Below are 24,446 nucleotides of genomic sequence, written 5' to 3'. Positions count from 1 at the left end.
TTTCTCTAGACTGGCAAACCCCATTTTTCTTGCTGCCCCATCCCTAACTCCAAATTTTTGACTCCTTATGAGAAGTGCTCTCTTGTGGGGCACATGGGAATTGGTGGGAGATGTCTGACATGACACCAGGAGAATTCATGTGAATGGAGGTGTTTGGTAAGGTAATGGCACCATATAGTACAGTATATCTGCTGGGGCAGGCGTCCGAGACTTGTGAGGTCTGCAGTCATTCAGCGAGGCAGAGGTAGGACAATGGGACATAAACCCTTGGCCTTCATTTGTAATGTGCGAGTCTGACGTCAAGGACACGTTAGTTGTAGTTCATGTATGTCTGCTTTCTTAATGAGCTTTGACGTAGGTACATATTGCTGGGGTCTCTTGGACAGGAGGTGCATGAGAGCAGCTAACATTAGGTCACTGCATTATACTCATTTAATGAAATTCTAGTGGTAATTAGAAAAGAATTAAAGATATTGAGTAGGATTGACTGCTTCTGGGCATAAACACTCAACACCCATGAAATCTAGGAAAGCCTGTTTAAATAACATGAGAAGGGTGAGGCCCACAGTGCCAGCTTGAGAGTTCACATTTGGGCGCCATTCTGGGAGTGGATACCGTGCACACCTGCTGTCAAAATGCTGTCCTCAAGCCAAGCCCTACCTTACCAGGTGTCACTTGCAATCAAGAGGTGCGCCTGGTACCCGTCTCTTGTGTGCTGCTCACACTGGAATTATACATTGTATCTACCAGACTTCTGGTTGACACATGTTCAGATGGCCTCATCTCCAACCTTTTAGTTTCTCTTCATGGATTCTTTGGGCTTTAATAGTCAGTTTGGGTGTTTAGTACTGCCACCTGGTCCTCAGTATTGTCAGTTGTGATTTAAGGGTGATTGTGACCTCTTCTAAATCGACAAGTACAGATGCCATGCCTTAACTTATGTGTTCCTTCCTCTGCAGTGGTTCCTGTCATCCTCAAAGCCCTGATCTATGATGAGAAAAGAGGCGCTTGCAGTGTGGGCTCCAATGTCCGAGATGCAGCCTGCTATGTCTGCTGGGCTTTTGCTCGTGCCTATGAGCCTTCAGCATTAAAGCCATTTGTGAATCAGATTTCCAGGTAGGAGGAGTTTTCATGTCAAGTATGCCAGAAGAAGAACAACAGACCCTAAACACTAGTGTTGGGTCCTCTAGCAATAAAATGTCTCTCAATGCACATGTTTATTTTGGAAGCTTGAAGATTCTGGTTTCACCACTAGTTTCAGAGTTTACCGTCAACAACATAGTGCCGTGTAAGTTTTCTAAACAAACTTTAACATTTTTTGGGTCTGGGGGTGGACTTTACGAGCCGTCCACTCAGGCTGGTAGCATGTATGGACAGAGTGCAGGCAGTGCGTGGGTGAGTGGGTGCGTGCATTTGGGAGTTCACACTAGTTTCATCTTCCCTGAGGTATTGCGTTATTGTGGTGTGGGCGTGGACTTTCTGGGCACGCTGAGCGCCTAAGATCGCTTGCCCCCAGGCCAAGCTTGTTTAACAGAACAATGAAAGCTGCAATATGACTGTGAGCTACACGTTTCCCTGGTTCAGAAATGCAAAACTGTTAGACTGCTGTAAAGTGTCCCACCTAAGTGCGTAAATAAGAATAAATTTAAAAAAAAAAAAAAACAGTTTGAAATGCTGAGTGCTGTACCCTCCGCCACCCCCCTTCCACCCGATCCACATGGCCCCATAACTATTCTAATTCTCTGCCAAGCCTGGAGATGCCAAAACTGGTCAAATTCACACGCTTGTCAGGCACTGAAAAATGCATCACACTTGAGTTAAGAATTTATTCTTATATGTGCAGTAAATAGTCAGATATATTATAAAATAGAAATCTTACGCTGCATGATCTCCTGGCCACCAAAATACACAAACACAACACAATACGATTAATGTGCCAAGGGCCAATGGACAATACATAAGAAAAGCAAATGCCCACAATAAATACAAAAGTGCTGTGTCAGAATATATAGTGCAAATAATGTAGGGGGAAATGTAGCCTTTTACAGAAACTCAATGAATAAATTAAAATTTATACACACACAATGGTCTGAACACTCACCAGAATGACTACAAAAAGAAAGAAAACTTCTAACATGGCAGACACAATGAGGTGTTATGCAGAAACATATTGCTGCTGGTATAATGGACCCCCCAGTAGCCTTTCTTGACACGGTTTTTCTGAATGATTTGAACTTGGCGTGTCAAAGAAAGGATTGTTAACAGTGACACTTTGTTTTGCTGTTTATTGTCTCCTTCGCTTCCACCTCCAGGGGGTCCGGAGTGTGTCCCATAACTGAGCCTGCCCTTTTAATTAACTTGTTGATTCTATGGTCCTCTCTTGAAGTGATGTTACTAGCTGAGCATACCACACAAGGAAAATTATACGGGCCATGACAGAGTGGTACACGATGTGAAAGATGTCACTACCCTCATTAAAGAAACGAGGCCTCGCCTGCTCTTCCCTTTCTCTTATTCTTTAGTTCTTCTGTGTTCCAAGGCCAGTCCAACCTCAGTATCCTCTCTCAGAATAGTGAATCAGATTGTTAGACTTGAAACATATAATCCAAAAAGAGTGCAGTAGAGATACCATCATTAAAAAGGTGAATAGAGCAGGTCAGCTACTGGCTGGACTGATGTGCCGGCAAAGTCACATATTGTAAGGGGAAGAAGTAATGGACGGGAATCATTCACAAGTCTAACTGCCTGTTGATAAAAACTCCCCGAGTCTTACAGTCTTTGACTTCTCCCTCTTGTAGCGTTCGCCTGGTGGTAGGTGTGTGAATAGACTGTGTTTCTGTCATTATAATGCTGTGGGCCCTCCTGATGAATCTGGCATGGTAAATTTGCTCCAGAGATGGAAGAGCTGTCCTTAGAATGTTATGGGCAGTTCTGACTACCTGCTGTAGGGCTTTGTGGCCCTTACTGAACCAGGCTGTGATTTCATTGGTAAGAATGCTCTCAGTAGGACCTTTATGAAGGCTGCCAAGGATTTTTGCTGGCATGTCAAATTTCTTTGGCCTTCTCGTCAGAATTGAAAATGCTTTTGAGATTTCCCTACCTGTTGTTTGACCAGGTGAGATCTTCACTAATGTAAACTCCAAGAAATGTAAAGGTTTTCACACTCTCTGCTTCCACCTCACCAGTGTACAGTGGTGTGTGCAGCTGCCTCCATTTCTGTAGGTCCACAGTCATCTCCTGCTGATTCTTACCAGACTTACAACATCCATCCTGTCTCATCTATCATGGTGATCAGTATAATGACTGTGATATTATCAGCAAATTTGGTGATGGGAGGAAACACAGTCACTTGTGAAGAGGGTATATAGCAGGGGGATTAGCACACAGCCCTCTGGGATCTTTGTATTTATACCTGTGTGTTGGTAGCACTAGGGTGGTGTACCGTGTTCGCCATTATGAATGTAGTGAGACGTCTCACTACATACCTGTATGTTGTAAACAATGCTCTTCTTATTTGTACAGGATGAAGATTGGATGGAGTACACATTGAGTTTCATTTCAATTTTTTTTTGCTTCAATTTATTTGCTTTTCTTCAAAGTCCCTTTCAAGCTGTGTTATCGTCAAAGCTTTACTTAGCATGTGCCAGTTAGATGAGTTTTGCGATTTTGTTTTATGCTGACCCACAAGTGGCAGAACTCGGCTGTGGCCCAGCCATAAAGATCAGTAATCTTCGGACACAGGATTGTGAGCACAATTAGAGGTTTCTCAATCCCAAAAGGCCCACTTGTACACTTAAAGGACGGAGCCTGTATTTACTATACGTAAGGTGTTACCTAAAGTGTCTCCTACGGCCTGACAGTTTGACAGGATGTGGTCATGGCGGGTTCTGGCACGTTGGTGGGGAAGGTCTGCATGCAGGTTTTTTTTTTTGCTCCCCATCTTTCTTGCTAACTGAACAGGACTTGAGAACAACTTAGCCCCCCAGTGTTTACCAAAGAGTTTGTGTGGAGGGCCTCTTCAGCTGTGCATTGGTGACTTGTCAAACTGGATCTTATTTAATTCATCTATGGTTGTGGTGTTTTGATGACAAACCAAAGAAAAGCTCTTGAGTAGAACTGAGAAGTAGTCTGAAAATAGAAACAGATTTATTCAGTTCATTTAGTCCAGTGGGTCTCAGACGCAGTCCTGCGGACCCTCTGTGGTTGCAGGTTTTTGATTCCAGGCAACTTCTCTGTTAATTGCACTCCTGGCCTAGTTAAGCAAACTGTTATTTCCCAGTTGTTGTTTTTTGGGGTCAAAGTGGAAATTACAAAACTAAATTTGGTACATTTTAGTTATACTGTACCAAGCATTTGTACGTCTTACATTGGGATACTTTAGTGTTTTTTTTTTTTTTACTTTTTTTTTTCCAGATTTTAATCTTCTTCACACCTGTACACCTCAGACAATAAATATAACACCAGGTCGGGTAACTTACAGAAAATCTGTGTCGGGGTAAAAAAAAAGAGAATTATCCACAACCCAAAGTCAGCAAAACCAAGACACTGCTGCGCCAAGGAGCTCCTATGCCCAGTCACTGCTACAAGTACTTGGGGGTCCGCACTAGTGACAGCCTGCACTGGACTAGTAACACTGAGGAGATGTAGAGAGCAAGAAAGAGCAGAGCAGACTCTCGTTTTGTTCAGTGTGGATTGTGACATCCTTTACATGTCCTATAAGTCTGTGCTGGGCCACTAAGAGGCCCACCGAATCAACAAGCTGGCAGGCCCAATTAGGGGGTGCAGTTAGGGAGAACAGAATGGAAACAAAACTGAACAGTGACGCACATCCTCTCTGGGACACACCAACATTGACGATGAGTAGTCAACAGATTATTCAGTAGAGGCAAGTAATATTACGGGGGCTTCTTCACACCAACAGCAATATGTTTTTAGTTTTTATAGTGTCTCACTGGGACTCTCATCTTCAAACAAGTCAGATGTTTTGTTCCTTTTTGGAATTCTTGTGTGTGTTTAAGGAGGGCATTTCATTTGTTATTCCAACAGATGGTACATCACAGATGTAGATAGTAGTGAAATGCATTGATACAAATGTTTGTGATGCATCTTCTACTGGAATGACAAATGCAGTGCATTTTATGAATAAAAATGTTTGTGATGTGCCATCTTATGGAGTGACAGAGACATAGCAACGAGACAGACACACAGATGTTTATCCTTCTATTAAAGCATACAGTAGATAATACTTTGAAATATGTAGTATGAGCGTGCGTATCTATCTAATCCTACCTACTATACCATGTTCTATCAATCTATCTATCATATAGCTCCTTTCACATCTATCTATCTATCTACCTACCTATCTATCAATCTATCTATCATATAGCGCCTTTCACATCTATCTATCTATCTATCTATCTATCTATCTATCTATCTATCTATCTATCTATCTATCTATCTATCTATCTATCTAATCCTGCCTACTATTCCAAATTCTGTCTGTCTTCCTGTGTCTTTACCGATCTCTGTCTATAATTCTGGATGCTTAAATTGGAGGAATGCCAGACACTGAAGAGGCACCAAAAACAATTCAAAAAGCTGAAGAACCGAGTCAGCACTTGGAAGATGCAGTTTTATGTGGAAACGTGCAAAGTGCTGTACACTGGCTAAAGAAACGATAATTATAAATACAAGGCTGGAGACACTGACCTACAGAAAACAACCTCCAAAAAGGATATAGGGGTTTATGTTGGCACAACATTTTATCATTTAAGCAATGTGCACAGCAATTAAAAAGACAAATAAAAGGTTAGATTATATAGTAAAAACTGATGAATAAAAATCGAGGGATGTTCTGCTCACTCTATACTCTATACTCTCGCACTTGTGAGACTGCATCTGGAGTATCGTGTGCAGTTCTTGTCACTACGCTACACGAAAGACATAGCAGCACTTGAAGCTGTGCAGAGGAGAGCAACCAAGAGCATCAAACGACTGACAAACTGGGAGAGTCAAACCTGTTTAGTCTCAAGCAGAGGAGACTGCCTGGGGTCCTAATCCAGGTCTTCAGACTTCTCAAAGGCATCACTAAAGCAGATCCAGCAGCGTTCTTTCAACTTACTGGTGAATCACATACTCAGGGGTCCAGTGGAAATTAAGGGAAGGAGCATACAGGACTGAAACCAGGAAGCACTTCTTTATGCAAGGAGTTGTAGGAATCAAAGTACTGAGACATGGAGTGGAAGCAGAAACTTTGTCAACATTTAAGAAGTATTTGGGTGAGATGTGGGGACAGCTTAGCTCTTCACTAAATAAGTCAGTCTGATGAACTAAATGGTCTCGTCTCTCATTTCTCGAATGTCATCATGTATTGTGTCATCTGTCTGCCTGTTTTCCAGTTAATCTGTCATTTACCAATGTGCACCCCGGAGTAGTTGCAGGATTTTTGCACTCAACGTTGTTTGCCTTATTGTGTGCTCTGCTTGTTGTTAATTGTCATTATTGGGATGCAATTTAAGGAATAAACTACACAGAAAAAGGCAAAATTAATAGAAAAACAACCAAAGAGAGTTAAGCATTTAAAGTTATGGCAAAAATATAAATATTTGCAAATTTGTTATAAATGTAAAACTCATACTGTTGTGCTTTTCCAAATGTAGAATAAGGAAAAAAAACAGCTAATTAAATGAGATCAGTTGGGAGATGAAAGGACTCACTGGTTGGAACAAAAACCTGGAGCCACAGGTGGTCCCAAGGACTCTGTCTGAGAACCTCAGTTTTAGACAAATGAAAGGAGACCAACCAGTCCATCGTACTCGTCTGATTAGCCAGTAGCTGAACTGTTCTTGTGTCGTATACAGATACCTTTAAAAAGCTATCCATGTTTTTGCTTCATCTGCTGATATTTATATCTATAAAGGTCTTTCATGGTGAACACTAACTATCCCTGCACATTGAGGGAGTCATTGCCAGTACTGGCCAGGCGTTCCTGTCATGGTCATTGGCGCTGTGTGTTTTAGGGTCTTGCCTCGCTCACCCCGGTCCTCCTGTTAGGCCAGTCAAAGTTCATCTTAAGTCTTTGCCGAGTCTGAGCTGTAAAAGTATTCGGAGGAGTCTGAGCAGTAGATGCTTATCTCAAAGGCATTGATGAAGGAGATCCAGCAACATTCTTTAAGCTTAAGGTTGTCTCACATACTTGAGGACGTCAGTGGAAATTTAAGACTAAACCCAGGAAGCGTTTCTTTACGCAAAGAGTTGTGGGACTCTGGAACAAACTGTCGAGACATGCAGTTGAAGGATAAACCTTTAAGAAGAATCTGGATGAAATATTGGGACAGCTTAGCAAACGAGAGACAGGTGGACTCCTCTTATTTGTCAGGTTTCATTCATTCTCATGTCGTGCAGACCTATAATCTTTGACACCCACTTGTCTTTACTGCCACTGTTATGGGTCACTTTATGCCAGGATGACGAGGGTCAGTAACAAGTTAGGATAATGGACTATATGTAAGCTGGTCAAACAACAAGAAGCAGTGGGGATACAGAAGGATTGGGAATTGCTGGGTGTGGGTGCACTGGGCCTGTCAGCAGGGTGCCTGGTAAGATTGAGAGTGGCACTGCCGCTCCAATGAACACCTGTTTACTGTTGCACCTGACAATACGCCCTCTGAAGAGACTCACTGAACCGGCAGGACTTGCATTGTTTTGTACAAATCTTAAGTGTGTCATGTTCAGAGGGGAAAAAAAAAAACGCCTGTTGCCTCAAGGCATGAAAGAGAGAGAGCGAGATGCCGCTGCCTCGGTAACATCTTTTGCTGATAAGGCACAAGAACTGGAAATGGCACTGATCTGTCATTCTAATGGGTGGCTCCTGTTCCTCAGTCATGCCTGCAGTCTTCTAGATCATTTTGCATGGCTGAAATTCCAGAGTTTTGTTACCCCTTCCTTGTCAGGTCCCAGTGGTGGTGTAGGGCCACTAGAGCGTCAAAACAATTTTTGAGTGACGGGTGGTGGCACTGTGGGAGGCGCTGGCATCCCTTTCCTTTCCTCTTTTAATTGAGCTCTGTGTTTAAGTGCAAATGGCAGAAGGAAGACTTAACTGTTGCCTCAGAATTTCCTTCTCCGATGGCCCTGCTGTTTGAACTTATCTTTGTTCTGTTTCTGAATTAATTTTCAGTCTCGCCTGTCTGTGTCTCTTGTCCCTAGTGCCCTGCTGATCGCTGCTGTATTTGATCGCAGTGTGAACTGCAGGAGGGCGGCATCGGTAAGTTTTAATGTGGAGTGGGTGTGAAGGGCTTTTCATTGCTAAACTCGTACATTTGGGAGTGTGCAGTCAGAATGGGGCCTCTGGTGGTGCTTAGCAAAGTTTCACAGCAGTAGCCCTGTTGGAGGGGTGGGTAAACATGGCAGAGCACCACTTAACCTCTGTGATGCTGCTCTTGTGTTCATCCATACATAGTTAGAGAAGGGTTGTAGGGCAGCTGGATCCTATCTCAGCAGTCATAGGACACAAGGCAAGAACAACACCAGGACAGTGCCAGTGCCAGTCCACTGCAAGATGAACACACACACTTATCTCTCTCACTAGGACAGATGTGGCAGTGCTGCTTTATATAACCTGCAGATCTTTGGACTGTGGAGGGGGAAACTCATGTGGACAATGGGAGAACATGCACACGCCATGAAGGGTCATCTTGTGTTCTTGTTCATCCTTGCCAATACAAGCAACACATCAGTAATGTGTTGGGCAGCAATACTATGAGGTGGCACCAGACAGGTAATGATTAGAACGTCCCATTTATCAGGACAAAGTAAAACCAGGAAAAATATTAAAAAGGATTCCAAGAGCCGTGATTTGTGTGTCAGCAGGAAGCAGTGACGTTAGTTGTGAGGAGCATGCAGGACGAGCCTCAGCATGGCACTGTGACTGTTCTCACATGGAGAGTAAGAGCAGCCAGGCACAGGTTCTCAGCGGGCCTTGTGGAATCCAAACGGCTCCAAGTACTGCAATCTGTGCTCCTTCACTCCTGATCCGTTCCACTGGAGTTGCTTATGACATTTCTTTCTTTTTTCTTTCCCTTTATAGGCTGCCTTCCAGGAAAATGTTGGGCGGCAGGTATGATTCATTTCTGTTTGGTTAAATTACATGCTAAGATACTCTCGATTCATCATTAGGCCGTGTTTTACATAAATAGATGTGCAGTCAGACAACGCAGAATTTAGTAGGTGGCATGAGTAGCCTGGCATGAAGTGATGTAGAGTAGAGGCATTCATTTAAGCAGGAGCAGCCTTTAACGAGAGCATGTCCTACTCTGTCAGCTCCAGTTCTCCACACATTGATATAAAACTTGCGTGATTTTTTTTTTTAACCATTTCAATAACACTACTTGAGATTCTTCATACATGCACCTTGCAGGCAAAAAGTAGTTTTCAGACTTACAAGATGGCATGCAGGTTCAGCACAAGACCATCTTATAAACCAGATTTGTAAAACCTTTCTTGGAAAAGTTTCCTCAGAGCTGTGCTTAGCACCTTGTCATGTTACTGTCACAGCCTGAAGACGAACTCACGCCATAGTTGTTACTGAGTTGTTTTTAAATTTTTCCTTTTTTTTTTTTTTTTACTGTGTGTAATGGTCTAGAAATTTAGGAAATACATTCCCATTTGTTTATAAGTGACTTGTGAATCACAAGTGAACGCAGCAACTGCTTCCATGTTTCTACTCTGTGAACATTGATGAGTGAAGTGACTCACTCGGACCCCCATAAACTATCAGTGGTAGAGGTAGAACTGACAACTCTGTGACTTCCCTTCCTTCACCGTTCATGTATCTAATGACACCTCATTGGTAGTTTAGGGCCTCCGGTCCAGTTATCTACAGTGTGTGTGTTAAAACCAGGTTGAAAGTGGAGATAGAACTGGCCACGCTGTAGGTTATAATTGTGCATCTTAGCCACAAGAGGGCATGCAGTGTAATCCCTTTATTTTGTAGAGCATCTTTATATACTGAACATGAGTTTGAGATAAACTGTGAGTACACAATTTCCATTTTTGTACAGTGTGATCACTGATGCGCTTTATTACTGTCACCGTAGCCACTAGAGGGCATGTGTGAGCACACCTTTATTTCATACAGTGTAGTCGGCACCATCTTGAGACACCTACCCAGCACAGTAGTGAATGGTTTCCGTGGACACAGTAAATATTTTAAACATTGCAATGATTTTGATAATATTTTGTTTTATTTCTTTTTTTTTTATTATTGTAAGGCTTAGTAATTTGCCGTTATGGGAGTGCTGTGAGCGTGCAGGTAATGAAGTGTGCTAAACATGTTGGTCAGACATGGAATGGATGTAAGAATTTCATGTGCAGTGGATATAAAAAGTCTACACACCCCTGCCAAAATTGCAGATTTTTTATAATAAAAATAAAATGAAACCTAGATATATCCTGTTAGAACTTATTCCGCCTTTACTGAAAATTTTCAATCTGTACAATCAAGGTAGAAACGAATCAAACTGTTTAGTTGAAAAAGAAAATAAAATCGTACAAAAACCTGGTGGCATTAGGGATCAATCGCCCTAAACTGATACTTAGTTGAAGCCCCTTTTGATTTTATTACAGCACTCAATCTTTTTGGGTTCGAGTCTATCAGTTTGGCATATCCGGGTTGGCGATTTTTGCCCACTCCTCCAGATGTGTCAAATTCCGAGGCCATATTGTGTACCCAGTTGTCTTCAGGTCACCCCACAGCTCTCCAGAACACTGACTTGGTCCTGATGTATGCTTTGGTTTCGTTGTCATGCTCAAGCTTCCTTGCAGACTCTTGAAGATTTTGTGCCAAAATAAACTGATACCTGGAGCTCTTCACGATTGACTGAAGCCCCAGTCCCAGCTGAAGAAAAGCAGCCCCCAAAGCCTGGTGCTGCCTCCATCTTGCGTGGGTCTCGAGGTGTTCTTTTGATGATGCACCAAATATACCTTTTAGAATTATGGCCAAGTAGCTCGACCTTGCTCTCATCAGACCATAATACGTTTTCCCACATGACTGTGGGAGACTGGGTACACCTTTCTGCAAAGTTTAGCTGGGCTTGGATGTTTTTCTTTGTGAGAAAAGGCTTTCATCTTGCTAAATTTCCCCACAACCCAGACATATGAAGAATACGATTAACTGGTGTCACATGTAGGAAACAAGCAGAACTTGCCAGGAAATCCTGAAGCAGTGTTGCTGTAGGCCTCATGGTGGCCTCCCTGACCAGCGTTCTCCATGGCTTATCCTCAGTCTTGGAGGGACGTCCTGATCTTGGTAGTGTCACTGTTGAGCCATATTTCCTCCACTTGTTGATGACATTCCTCACGGTGCTCCATGGGATGTTTAATGCCTTGGATACTTTTTTTGCACCCCTGTCCTGACTGATACCTTTCAATGATGAGATCCCGTTCGTGTTTTAAAGGCTGTTTGCAGACCATGGCCTTTGGAGAATACGTATCAGAATAATCCTACAGGAAGAGTCGGACTTTATCTGAGCTCAGTCAGGGCCACTTTAATTGATGTCCTGTGTATTCTAATTGCTGCTTGAGACAAGACTTCTTGTGATTGGTTGATTCTGAACGCAGCCACGTCCTTAACTATTACAGGGTGTACACATCCATGCCACCAGGGTTTTGTAGGATTTTATTTTTGCTGAACAGTTTCTGATTTGTTTTCATCTGTTTTGTAGAGTAGTAAAAAATAGGAAGAAGACAGAAAAACGTTTGGGGATGGCCAGACTGTATACCAAAAATATCAGAAAAGTATAGAAAACACGTCTTTACCAGGCGGAGTTCAAAACCGAACTAACTGGTAGATTAGAGGAAGTGGTGGAGTCAGGGGGGCCGGAACAGGAACTGACGTGGCAGGTACAGTAGATGGGTTCTGGGTATCGGAAGTGACATCATCGGTGGCGATGTCACGGAGAGGCACGTTCCTCGGCCGGTCTGCAGAGGGACAACAGGAGAAAGGATCACATGACAACGCCAACCCCTGGTCTGGCTGAGAATTAACACTTTTTGAGCCTGTAAACCGTCTCCCACGTGCACGTGTCTGACAAAAGATTGCAAGGAAGGCGGAATAAGTTCTGACGGGATTTATCGTGGTTTCCTTTTCTATTACCTGTGATTTTGGCAGGGATGTGTCGACTTTTTATATCCACTGTACACGTGGTAATAATACCATTACATGACAAAACTGAAACGGAGTCAAATGCTGTAGATAGCAGGAGGCCAAACTGCATTCATTTTATTTTATATAACACACTTTCCAGCAAAAATGCCATCCAAGGTACTTTACAGTGCATTCTTTCCATATTTTTATATTATCGCCACTGGCCGGGGCAACTCCCTTCTGTCCCTATGGCAGTTAACCATTGAACTTTGTGACATAGTCACATGGGGGTGTTGGGTAGGGCACGCTGCCTAAACCTTTAAATTGCAGCTTCCTATAGTGAGCACCTGCTGAAGACACACGTCACGTGTGCGGAGTGCGGTGAAATTCTTACTTGTACATGCTAATCAACATGGAGGACATCAGATAGCCGAGAGAACGGTGCTTAACAATCCAGTGGCTTGGCTAGGGGAGTATCACACCAGATAACATTTGACTTTTTATAATATTTTTTTTTTATTGTACTGTTTGCTTATTTCCTTATTTGAGCAATTTGTGGCACTAGCATATGAAAGCACTGATAGGTCAATGAGGGGCAGCGCTTTAGGGTCTTGGGCTGTGCTGCTTGCTCTCTTCCTTGAAGGACAGCACCTAGTGAGTGGTTGGATGATGTTTAGAAGTGCTGTCTGTTAATTTAAAGCTCACTGATTAATTTTTCTATCAAAAAGGGTAATAATTGGCAGTGCACTTGATTCTGTTCACGGCTGTTTACAGGCCGGCTGCCGTAATTTGAGGCCACTTCACTGCCAGCTTGAATATCTTAAGGAATTCTGTCAAAACAAGCCACTCCGTAGATGACATGAGGTGGTGGGTGTTTCCCATGTTTGCGCCTGAAAGGTTTCCTCAGGGGACACATGCATGCCACCTAGTGTAGACATAGCCATGAGCAGCAGAGACCTGGGGTGGCACTCTTCTTCTGTGTAACAAGCTGCTGGCACTACGGTGTTGTCTGGACCATTGACATCATCGTTACAGTTGAGGGAGTTGAGTGGCTTGAGCTTCTCCATTCTTTAAAGTAACTCCTTCCTTTCCGTTTTGCCCACAGGGTACCTTCCCACATGGCATTGACATTCTCACCACTGCAGATTACTTTGCTGTTGGGATTCGGACAAACTGCTTCTTAACAATCAGGTGAGGACTCTGAAAACAACAAGGTGCCGTCTCTTATTAAGACTCTTTCTAGTCCGGTCCTGTACTGGCTGCCTGTAGACGAGCGACAAAGGCAGAGCAGCAGCCAGTCGTTGCTGCCAGAGATGTTTTTTTTTTCTTCGAAAATGCCACCTTCCTTTTTTTCAAAGCTGTAGTGAGACACCCCCTCTAGGCATGAGATCAACTTTCTAAGATGATAAAATCATATTTCCTTATTTTTGAGAAGACACACGATGTGTGTTTGTGGAAACCTGAGATGGGACAGATGCCAGTGATGCTTATTTGAATTACTCGTGCCTTGTACTCTGCCAGTTGGACTTAAAAAAAAAAAAAAGAAAAAGAAAAAACAAGGAAGAGTAGAGGAGCGTGACTTCAAAGAGAGACATACAGATCTGGCTAAACATAGAAGGAAAAGAAAATCAGAAAAAAAAAATGTCTGTGGACTCGAAAAAGGTGATGGGGAGACGGTCACGGCAGCCATTTTGACCTCTCTTCACCTGCGCCTGGTATGTTGCCCCTTGGGAGGCAAAAGACGAAATGCAAAAGTGAGCACCCTGAGGGAGAGACCAGGAGTTTTTTTTTTTTGCACAGATTACATGTCATTTGTTGCTGTGCCACCGCTGCTCCTTCCAAGTGGCGTACTGCTGATCAGCCCGCCATCCCACATGCCGACTGGGGGGTATGTCAGAAATGCCGTTCCACTCTTGTCTGCCTGTCTGTCCTGCTTGCTGGAATGTCACCTCAAACAGACGACAGCAGCCTGAAGGAGTATAATGTGAGTACGTGACAGCAGCGAGCATCGAGGCACTTCCTGGAACAGAGAACTGAAAGTGCGCATTGGCAGTTCAGAAGAGGAGCGAGACATCGGCCAGCCCTGCTCATTTTTGTTTTGTCCATCTAATTTTTGAATGTTTCTGGTTTGTAATGGGGTTGGCAGCACTGACAGTCTGTACTGGCAGCTGTGGGCACAAGGCAGAAACCGAGCACAGACAGGATGGTCACACAGGGCCATATCAGAGTTGCTCGTTAAGCTAACCTGAACGTGTTGGGGTTGCATGAGAAAAGTGTAGCAACCAGAAAAAATCATGACGAGAAAATGAAAACGCCACCCAGACAGTGGCCAGGGGCACCACTGAGCCCAAGTCAGTGGAAATGTAAGAAGAACGAGAGACTCTTGGGATAAGCGCCCAAGTAGTGTGGTAGACAGTCAGACTTCAGGGACTTTCAAAACTCGACTTGATGTTAATAAGTGGACAGGACTGGTGAGCTTTGTTGGGCTGAATGGCCTGCTCTCGTCCAGATTGAAGAATTACTGTCCCGGAATTGACTGGTGTGCGTGCCAATGGCCAAGCACGGTTTACCAACTCTGCAGGATGGCTGAGGTCTTTAATTATCCACTTTGCTTTTCTAAGGCAGTGAGTTGTTGTAAACGTCCTGCCCGACAGGCACCTGGGTGCCAATCCTATTCTGTGTTGCCTTCACCACCTTCTGCAGCACTTTGTGGTGGTGTCATGCCAGGGTGTGCCAGTTAGGATGGAGTCCACTGCCTACCTGTAGAAGTTTGTCAGAACAGCTGCTCCAAGATATCTGAAGTGGGAAGGGTGTTGGTGAACCTTTTGGAAAAGAGACAAAATATGTGGTGCCCACTTCAGCGAATCAGTGGTAGTCACTTCTAGAAATTTCAGTCTGCTCACCCTTCTGATCGACATGAAGTGTGGTCTGCTTTCTGTTTCCTGAAGTCTGTGAGCAGCTCCTTGAGTTTTGCTGACGTTAAAGGAATACCCCAACCCCAAAATGGTATCTGTTCTGTGTTACTTGGCCTATGTAGTTTGTACTGATGGGCAGCGGGGGAAAACAAAATATTTCTGAAAGAATAGGATAAAATGGCACGAAGTTCTACATCGAGGAGGTTGGTGGTCAGCTTTGATGGTACGTTTGTGTTAAGTGCTGAGCAGTGGTCTGTAATCGGGACCCTGGTGTAACAGTTTTTTATTATCCAGATGAGCCAGGATGGTATGAAATGCAGGAGATAAAGTGTCCAGGGTGGACCACTAGAGGTGATACGCAGACTGGGAGCGATCTGTCTTTGATGTCGATGTTCTTTTTTTTAATGAATCTTTATTTTTCTTAATTAAACATCAGTTGTTTACACATCAGTTTGAATTTTAATTTTCTTGGCTACCTTTCACTGTTTCGGTTTTCCAATTAAGAAGTGGAAGCTTTATCTCATATCTGTGTCTTCCCTGTTGTTGGATTTGAACCTGTAATAACGTTTCTTCCCATTTCTGTTTTCAAATGCTGCTTAAATAAATGGATGTTTTCTTCCTTCCTGCTTCGTGTACCGGAGTAAACTGTCCTAAAAATGGGGAAATAAGTGGATTTTGTTTAAATAATTAGCCTGCTCGTTCCCCTACACAGAGAGCTCTGGCACTTAAGTTCTGTGTGTTTCGCTCTTTTTGGACGCAGCTTCTTATTTCTTCCTCCCACACTGTCGGGAGATGACGGTTGAGGTGCTTCTGTTGGGACCGACCTGCTCTCGGAGTGACCCCGGCACCTGTCTTGACCGTTGTTCAGTTTGGGACCTCCTCGGCCCTGCCTGTCGGGTCTTGCTCAAGGAGCTGAAGAGCTGCACTGATGGCTGCACAGTTTTCCTGACTTGAAGTGCTTGTCATACGTATGCAAATGCCGAGGAGCTGAATGCAAATGGAGTGGCCTCCTTCAAAGCAGACGCTATGCGGTTATGTGCCTATGTAAATAGGAGCAGCTCGGGTTACTGGGGAGGTCTGGAAATTGAGGCATTGCCCGTTGCTCTTGTGTATTCGCCTGCTGCAGCTTACACTTACGTCTCTTCTAATTTTATTTCTTTTCACAGTGTGTATGTGGCCAGCTTTGCAGAGTATACCAAACCCATGATAGATCATTTGGTGGACAAGAAGATCAATCACTGGGATGGGTAAGAAGAGTAAAAGTGTCTGCAAAAGTGGCTTTCCAGCAACTCTTTGTTTTGATATCTAAAACCAGGACATTTATTTGAGCTACACATACTTTGGGGTAAAGGATAGTTTAAGCTAAAGGGTCTCAGATTTGTTTTCTGGGCTCCCTGCCCCTGGTATAACAGTCTACTGTAGTGAATACCACTTCGCACGTCACACAAGTCCTCTAAACCTTTGGATCCAAGAATGTTTCAGCATATAGTAGGTAGGCCTCACCTTTCAAAAAGAGAGAAATTGTGTTAGGGAAGAGGTTGGCACTCATTTTAGTGGTCTCTCATTGGATGGCCACTAGCAGTTAATCGAAATCCTTTTTTTCTGTAAGTTTCTTGCAGGTCAGTTTTATTTCAGCTGACACTAATTACGCAGTGCCGAGGGCCCGTGTCCAACGAAACCGGGGATTGACTTACCTGTAATTTAGGCTCAGTTCCAAAAACGGATATTTGAACACATTGACATTTTTGTTTTGAAATGTAAGTCAGGGTAACTTGAGGGGTTTTTTTTTTGGTTCAATTAGAATTTCTCCATCACTAGAGGCAAGTTGTGAAGGACAGGAGTGTCACTGGATGTTTGTTTTTAACATTTCTTTCTTGAGTAAATAGCCTGTCCTTGCACTGCAGCTTCTTCACCCCTCAAAATTTGCATTTTTTTCTACACGCCAACATGCAGGTTTTCATTTCAAGTCTTGTCTTGAATAGGGCAATTCGAGAGCTGGCTACTAAATCCCTGCATAACCTCACTCCACTGGCTCCAGAATACATGGCACACACAGGTAGGTGCCACCTTGTCTCTCAACAGTCGTTAACTGAAATTGCCAAGCCGGCCGTAACTGTCTTGTCTTACTCTCTTGTCTTCTTCTGTGCTCAGTTATACCAAAGCTGTTGCCCTTGACTGTGGGTATGGATCTGCACACCCGTCATGGATCAATCCTGGCATGTGCAGAAATTACACACGCACTTTACAGACTGGCAGCAGCACAGGACAGGTAGGCTCTTTAGTTCAGCACATCTAAGTATGTTTTTAATGGCTTCCGAATTCACTCCCTTTTTTTAAAAAATTGCCACAAATGCACAGCAGTGAGGTTTGGTAACCCCCTGTAGGCACCGTGACTCCAAAACATTAGGATATTAGAAAGATTTTGACAAGAACAGGGCATTCAGTCTTTCAAAGCTCACCAATCCTATATGCATAATTTCTCCACAATAACATCCCAAAAGTCTGTATGTTCAAGCACACTAGTGCCTGGATTGTAAATTACAAGTTCTATACCCTAGCCCAGCAAGCATTTGGGACGAGGCAGGAACAACGCCTGGGCAGACGCCCGTCCATTGCAGGGCAAACAAACGCACCAAGGGGCAGTTTAACATCACCAACCCACCTAACCTGCGTATCTTTGGACTGTGGGAGGAAACCAATGAGGACACAGGAGAACAAGCACTCTGTGCAGGGAGTACCCGGGATGTAAATGGCACTACTACTACACCAGCCTGATGCCCGTGGGTAACTCCAAATTGTTTATTTAGTAAACATTTCTACACAAGAGAAATGACAGAATCAGCATGGACTGCAATTGTTTAGTTTGTTATTATTTTTAAGGGACTTTCTCAAATACTTGGATATGGCGCTTTGTTTCAGAAGGCTCGGCCTGTGCCGCCTGCCATTAATTTAGATGTGTGTCCTTGCCAGTAGTCAAAGTTTACTGTGTGCCAACTAGATAAACATGATGTAGTACCAGTCCAGCAAACTAACAGCCCTGTCATGGCCTATTGGAGGGATAGATGGATACTTTATTAATCCCAAAGGGAAATTCCAATACTCCAGCAGCAGCATACTGATAAAGAACAATATTAAATTAAAGAGTGATAACAATGCAGGGTAAAACAGACAATAACTTTGTATAATGTTAACGTTTACCCCCCGAGTGGAATTGAAGAGTTGCATAGTGTGGGGTCTCCTCAGTCTGTCAGTGGAGCAGGATGGTGACAGCAGTCTGTCACTGAAGCTGCTCCTCTGTCTGGAGATGATCCTGTTCAGTGGATTCTCCATGATTGAGAGGGGCCTACTCAGCGCCCGTCGCTGTGCCACGGATGTTAAACTGCCCAGCTCCATGCCTACAATAGAGCCTGCCTTCCTCACCAGTTTGTCCTTCTTCTTTATGCTGCCTCCCCAGCACAGCACTGTGTAGTAGAGGGCACTCGCTACAACCGTCTGGTAGAACATCTGCAGCATCTTATTGCAGATGTTGAAGGACGCCAGCCTTCTAATGAAGTATAGTCGGCTCTGTCCTCTCTTACACAGATCATCAGTATTTGCAATCCAGTCCAGTTTATCATCCAGCTGCACTCCCAGGTATTTATAGGTCTGCACCCTCTGCACAGTCACCTCTGGTGATCACAGGGTCCATGAGGGGCCTGGGCCTCCTAAAATCCTCCACCAGCTCCTTGGTTTTTCTGGTGTTCAGTTGTAGGTGGTTTGAGTCGCACCATTTAACAAAGTCCTTGATTAGGTTCCTATACTCCTCCTGATGCAGCCCATATATACACAGAAGGAAGGAAAGGGGTGAAGCATCTTACAGCTAACGTGTAGTTTCTTGCTAATACACGTCCACAAGTTTCAAGTTGACTCCTTGTGCACATTCATACATTCCCAACCCCATTTGGTGCCAGTTCTGGGTAGCAAGTGGCCCCGTGTAGGGCATCACTCCATGCCAGGACCCACGGACACTCATACTTACAGTTCAATCCAATTTATTTTTGTAGAGCCCAAAATCACTCAACTAGTGCCACAGTGGGCTTTGACAGCCCCTAAGCCTTGAAAACGCCCAAAAAAAACCTAATCAGGGAAAAAAATGGAAGAAACCTCAGGAAAGGCAGTTCAAAGAGAGACCCCTTTCCAGGTAGGTTGGGCATGCAGTGGGTGTCAAAAACAAAGGGGGTCAATACAACACAATACACAGGAAAGAACACAAGGAATCCTCAATACAACATAATAGTAAAATAAAAATATTACAAGTACAGAGCAGAATTGAACAGTAGGTGATATCACACAATACGATTTGGACTTGTTCAGAGTCCTGGAGACCTTGGCCATCAAGCTGCCTCCCCCTATTGGCCATTCCACGGCTGAGACAGCGCTGGGCCAGCCAATCCGATGAAAGGACCCCCTCTACCCAACGTGTTTTGGGATACGGGTAAAGAGCCCACACAGACAAGGGAGTACGTTCAGACTGCACACAGATAACTGGGGTGGCAGCTCCGTGGAGCAGCAGTAGTGCCAGCCGCTGTGTGACTTTCAGTTTTTACTTTCACTAAACAAATTCCGTAGCAGTTTGCATACTTACAGTAAAGCTGCCATGGCCTCATTTCCCCTTTAAGAATGACACCGTTAAGCACTTCCTGCTTACTCATCCTTTGTAGTGTGGTGGGTCATTTTTGTAGTCCCCTTACAGTGTTGTTTGTTATAGAAGGGGCTCTTCTGCTCAGCCCTTTGAAGTAAAGAAATGCAGGACAAAGATGCCCAGTGAAAGAGCATTTAGACAATTCCTCTCCTCTTCTCCTGGACTGTTCAAGCCAATGTGACTCTTGTGATTCGACTTACAGGAGCGTGGGTACCTACCTCTCCGACGAGGCTCTGGAAGGGCTAAGAAACATTCATTACAAGGTGCGTAGGTGGCTGCTTGGCCATGTGGGTGCAATCTGTTTCGTGTCAAATGGCCGACGTTCCTTAACCTTTTTATTTCCTTCCCCAGCTTGCAGAGAGACAGCTGTACAGGTGAGTCGATGCCCGTATTCTTCCTTTACTTAGACTTGTTCAGTGAGTTCTGGAGTCCGGGCTTTGGCATAAGCCAGAAACGGTGGATTATTTGGAGTCGGGATGAGCAGTTCATTAATGACCTGCCATCGGTTATATTGAATAAATATGAAAACTCTCGTAGTGTGTGATTTGTAAGAAGTGTACATTTACAAAAACAAATAAATAACTTGGCTTGGCTGTTGTGTAAACGCATTCCCTTTATTGTGTTTAATGTGATCAGCATGCTGGGCCATTCCTGTAAGTGTCAGTCGGCTCTTAATGGCTGATGTGCATTAAAGGAGTGCTCTCAATGTTGTGACGGGTGTCATGACATCCATGATTCCTAATGTGTGTGCTTTTTTCTTTTTTTAAGGGGGCTTGGTGGCGAATTAATGAAGCCTGCAGGTAAGGTTTGACTTGGCACAAGTGTGAGTTTGGTGATATCTCATGCCATACTTACAAAAATGGGCAGCAGGGGGCTGAGGCTTACACAGGGCTGGTGGCCGGTGATGAACATGTCCTGTAACCTTTCATCAGTCACATGAGCTCTGTGACGTCATTGTCATTCTACAGGTGGCACTTGTGGGGTGGAGGCACCAGGGTGTGCAGGGGCTGCTCACAGATTGTTCCTCTTTTCTATTTTCAGTGTGCTTGCTCATAGAAAAGCTCTCATTGTCTCGGATTCCCTTTAAGGAGGATGATATTATTAGTAAGTTTCTGATTTTGTCTTGGCTCTGGCGTCCTCATCTTGCACTTACTTGTCTCTCACTCTGAATGACTGGCTGTGTTGTGTTTCTGAAGGAGAATGGCAAAAGCTTATTGATGACAGCTTCAAGAACCTGCACCTGTGCTCTTCAGCTGCCAAGCCGAAGATAAAGGTACCCATCAAAGTGAATCTAAACTTGCGGCCATTTCTCACAGCTGTCTCCTGGTCTGCTTTCGAGTTTGTTTTGTTTTATTTTATAGTCGAGTCGATGTAAATAATTGTTTTTTTTTTTACCTTTGCTACTGTATTTCTAGGGCTGGCTTGTGAGCCTTGACACAGTACGCCCCGGCTGTCGCATCTCAGCTGGCACCCTGGCCCTCTGAGGGCCTAGTCTGTGATGTCATAGTGCCACGGTGCTGGAAATGCTGTAATTGTTGGTTTATCTAATCCTCGGTGATCTCATCTTGTGTTCTTTTTGCAGGATGCTGCCGTTTCTGCCCTTGCAGCTTTATGTGATGAATTCTATAAGCGTGAAGATGGGACTGCCATTGTCGAAGTGCAGGGTAAGATGCGCTAACCTGGCTGAAGTGTGAGTGAGACTTGCCACCACTAGCTTGGGTTCAAGGGCACTTCGGCTTGTGTTAAAGTTAGCGCCTACTTTTTTTTTTTTTAATTATGTTCTAATCGGTCACCTCAGGTATTTTTTGAGTTTAGCTTTTGTGGAGTTTCTTTTCCTTTCAAGGTGCTTCTCCAGTTTTTACTTTGGATCTCCAAACCTGGCAGCCTCTGCCCACCCATTGTGCACAGGCTATTCGTGCAGTTCAAGTCAGTTGAGGGAGTCGGCCCAAACAGAGTCTTCACATGCCACGTGCTGTTTTTCTTTTTCACTGCTGTTCTTAGTGTCATAGGCCCTGGTAGGGACGTCACGGTACCAGAACCTGTGATGTTTCACAATAGTCAAATATATAAATACTAAGAGTAATAGCAACTTTGAAATAGGGGTACACCCATCAAGTTAGTTACCCATCTGGCATTTCAGTAAACTAGCAATGTCATTCATGAATATCAATGTACAGCGCAGGGCTTGAATTTTAATGTGGGTAGACTTGAGGTTTCCCAAAGTGTAACAACAAGGGGGTAGGGGGACACGTTATAGACTTGGGGGGATTTCAGCATAGGGTTTATGATGCCGATATTAGAACCCTCTAGACGAGAACAGGCTCTGCAGCCTGACAAAGCTCGCCAGTCCTGTCTACTTATTTCCTCCACGAAAACATCAAGTCGAGTTTTGAAAGTCCCTAAAGTCTTACTGTCCACCACACTACTTGGTCGCTTATTCCAATTGTCTATCGTTCTTTGTGTAAAGAAAAACTTCCTAACGTTTGTGTGAAATGTTCTTGATTAACTCGATCCACTGGACTAATTCCCTTCATAATTTTAAACACTTCACTCACGTCTCCTCTTCATCTTCTTTATCTTAAACTGTAAAGGCTCAGCTCTTTTAATCTTTCCTCCTAACTCAGCCCCTGTAGCCCTGAATCAGCCCAGTTGTTTTTCTCTGGACCTTCTCTAGCGCTGTTCTGTCTTTATGGAGACCCAAACTGCACACAGGACTCCAGATGAGGCCTCACCAGCGTGTTATAAAGCCTGAGCAGACCCTCCTGTGACTTGTACTCCACACATCAAGGCACTATATAACCTGTTAGCCTTCTTAATGGCTTCTGAATACTGCCAGTCGATAGATTAGAGTCCACTGTGACTCCTAAATCCTTCTCATAAGGTGGACTCTCGATTTTCAGACCTCCCATTGTGTATTCAGTCCTCAAATTTTTACTTCCTACATGTAATCCTTTACATTTACTGACATTAAATTTCATCGTCCACAAATCTGCCCAAGCCTGTCTGCTGTCCAAGTCCTTCTGTAATAGTTTAATGGATTCCAAATTATCTGCCAATCCACTTGTCTTAGTATCATCTGAAAACTTAACTAGCTTGTTACTTATATTCCTATCCAAATCATTTATATTTATTAAAAAATAGCAGCAGCCCCAGCACTGCCCCCTGCTGGAACCGCCAGTATTAACACCAGTTAGTTCTGAAGAGGTTCCTTGCACCATCACCCTCTGCTTCCTGTGTCCGAGCCAATTCTGCACCCACCTACAAACATCACCCTGAACTGCCACTTCTTTTAGTTTGATGCCCACCCTCCTAAGTGGCACCTTATCAAATGCTTTCTGAAAGTCCAGATCAATCATCTCATCTGCTCCACTCTGGTCGTATCCTTTTGTTGCTCCCTCATAGAATTCCAGCATGTTAGTAAAACACGACCTCCCTCTTCTGACCCCACACTGCCTGTCCTGTCCAGGTGTTGCTCAATCTTACCCTTAATAATTCCTTCCATTCGTTTTCCTCTGATGTTTGTTAAGCTTACTGGCCTAGAGTGGCGTGGGCGCCCTTTTTATATAAGCAGATGATATTTGCCATTTTCCAGTCCTCCTGAGTCCCCCCAGTGTGCATTGACTACCTAAAAACATGCATCAGGGGTTTATATCTGCACTCGAGCGTCAATCTGATTTGTTTGATTTCAGCCAATTTCATCTCATCAGCTCAAATCACTCAGAACCGCCCTAGTAGTCCCGTTTACCTCTGGGAGGTTATCCTCTTCCTCACATCATACGCCCGATTTGGCTTAACCACGTGAACATTCTCTTGAGATTTAGGATATTGCCTAAAAATGAAAACATTTTTACATCTTTGCTATTGAATTAGTGAATTCCAAGAATAAACTGTTTTGTCTAACAGCCTGCTTTTCAAATCTGGTTTGTCATTAAATCACACTTGTTACGTGCTGCATGTTGGATTTTCTGTTTGCGTGTGTCCGTGTAAGAAGAGAACTTGAATACAAAGTTAAGGTCGAAACAAAAAATTCTCACCCAGAAAAACCAAACCCCAATACACAGAATGATGAATCTTCTCGGTACTCAAATGTGGCACTCGGTGCCACGGCCCACCTGCCAAGTTATTCTGCCTGCCTAAGGTAAAGTCGACTCTGATGGAGGATCGCAGGAATCGCGGGTAAGAGGGGTCCTGTCATCGGATTAGCGCTATTTCAGCTGTGGAATGGTCAATAGGGGGAGGCAGCTTGATGAATGAGGTCTCCAGGACTCTGAACAAGTCCAAATCGTATTGTGTGATATCATCTACTGTTAAATTCTACTCCGTACTTCTACAAATTTGATTTTTATACTGTATTGAGGATTTGTTCTATTCTGTGTATTGTATTGAGCCCCTTCTTTTTGACACCCACTGCACGCCCACCCTACCTGGTAAGGGGTCTCTCTTTCCTGAGGTTTCTTCCATTTTTTCCAGTTTTTCCTTGTCTTCTTAGAGAGTCAAGGCTGGGGGGCTGTGAAGAGGCAGGGCTTGTTAAAGTCCATTTGGGCTACACAAAAATAAATAAATAAATTGTATTGTATAAATCAAACGCCTAAATAGCGAAAGAGAGCAAAGAAAAGAGTTAGTTGAGATTGACATTTGTTGTTGTTTAGTGTTGAATGTCGGCGATCGTAGACAGATGGCGGCCGTGACCCCCGAGAGTTGCATTCTA

At 43.9% G+C, this 24,446-nt stretch overlaps 1 protein-coding gene across 1 annotated transcript in view; it reads left to right on the top strand.

Annotated features, from left to right (window-relative positions):
- tbcd (tubulin folding cofactor D) overlaps positions 1 to 24,446 on the top strand; it is a 117,722-nt gene that overhangs the window by 76,038 nt on the left and 17,238 nt on the right. Inside the window, exons 15-27 of the mRNA XM_039740291.1 lie at positions 960 to 1,116; positions 8,206 to 8,263; positions 9,086 to 9,115; positions 13,248 to 13,333; positions 16,224 to 16,304; positions 17,040 to 17,113; positions 17,209 to 17,326; positions 19,941 to 20,001; positions 20,090 to 20,112; positions 20,507 to 20,538; positions 20,780 to 20,842; positions 20,935 to 21,011; positions 21,321 to 21,402. Of these exons, the coding sequence (XP_039596225.1) occupies positions 960 to 1,116; positions 8,206 to 8,263; positions 9,086 to 9,115; positions 13,248 to 13,333; positions 16,224 to 16,304; positions 17,040 to 17,113; positions 17,209 to 17,326; positions 19,941 to 20,001; positions 20,090 to 20,112; positions 20,507 to 20,538; positions 20,780 to 20,842; positions 20,935 to 21,011; positions 21,321 to 21,402 (942 nt within the window). The remainder of the gene's footprint in view (positions 1 to 959; positions 1,117 to 8,205; positions 8,264 to 9,085; positions 9,116 to 13,247; positions 13,334 to 16,223; positions 16,305 to 17,039; positions 17,114 to 17,208; positions 17,327 to 19,940; positions 20,002 to 20,089; positions 20,113 to 20,506; positions 20,539 to 20,779; positions 20,843 to 20,934; positions 21,012 to 21,320; positions 21,403 to 24,446) is intronic.

This window comes from Polypterus senegalus, chromosome 17 (genome assembly GCF_016835505.1).
Source record: "Polypterus senegalus isolate Bchr_013 chromosome 17, ASM1683550v1, whole genome shotgun sequence".
In the NCBI taxonomy this organism is placed as follows: Eukaryota; Metazoa; Chordata; class Cladistia; order Polypteriformes; family Polypteridae; genus Polypterus; species Polypterus senegalus.
Note: the sequence above shows the minus strand (reverse complement) of the source record. Positions and strands in the feature narration are given on the sequence as shown.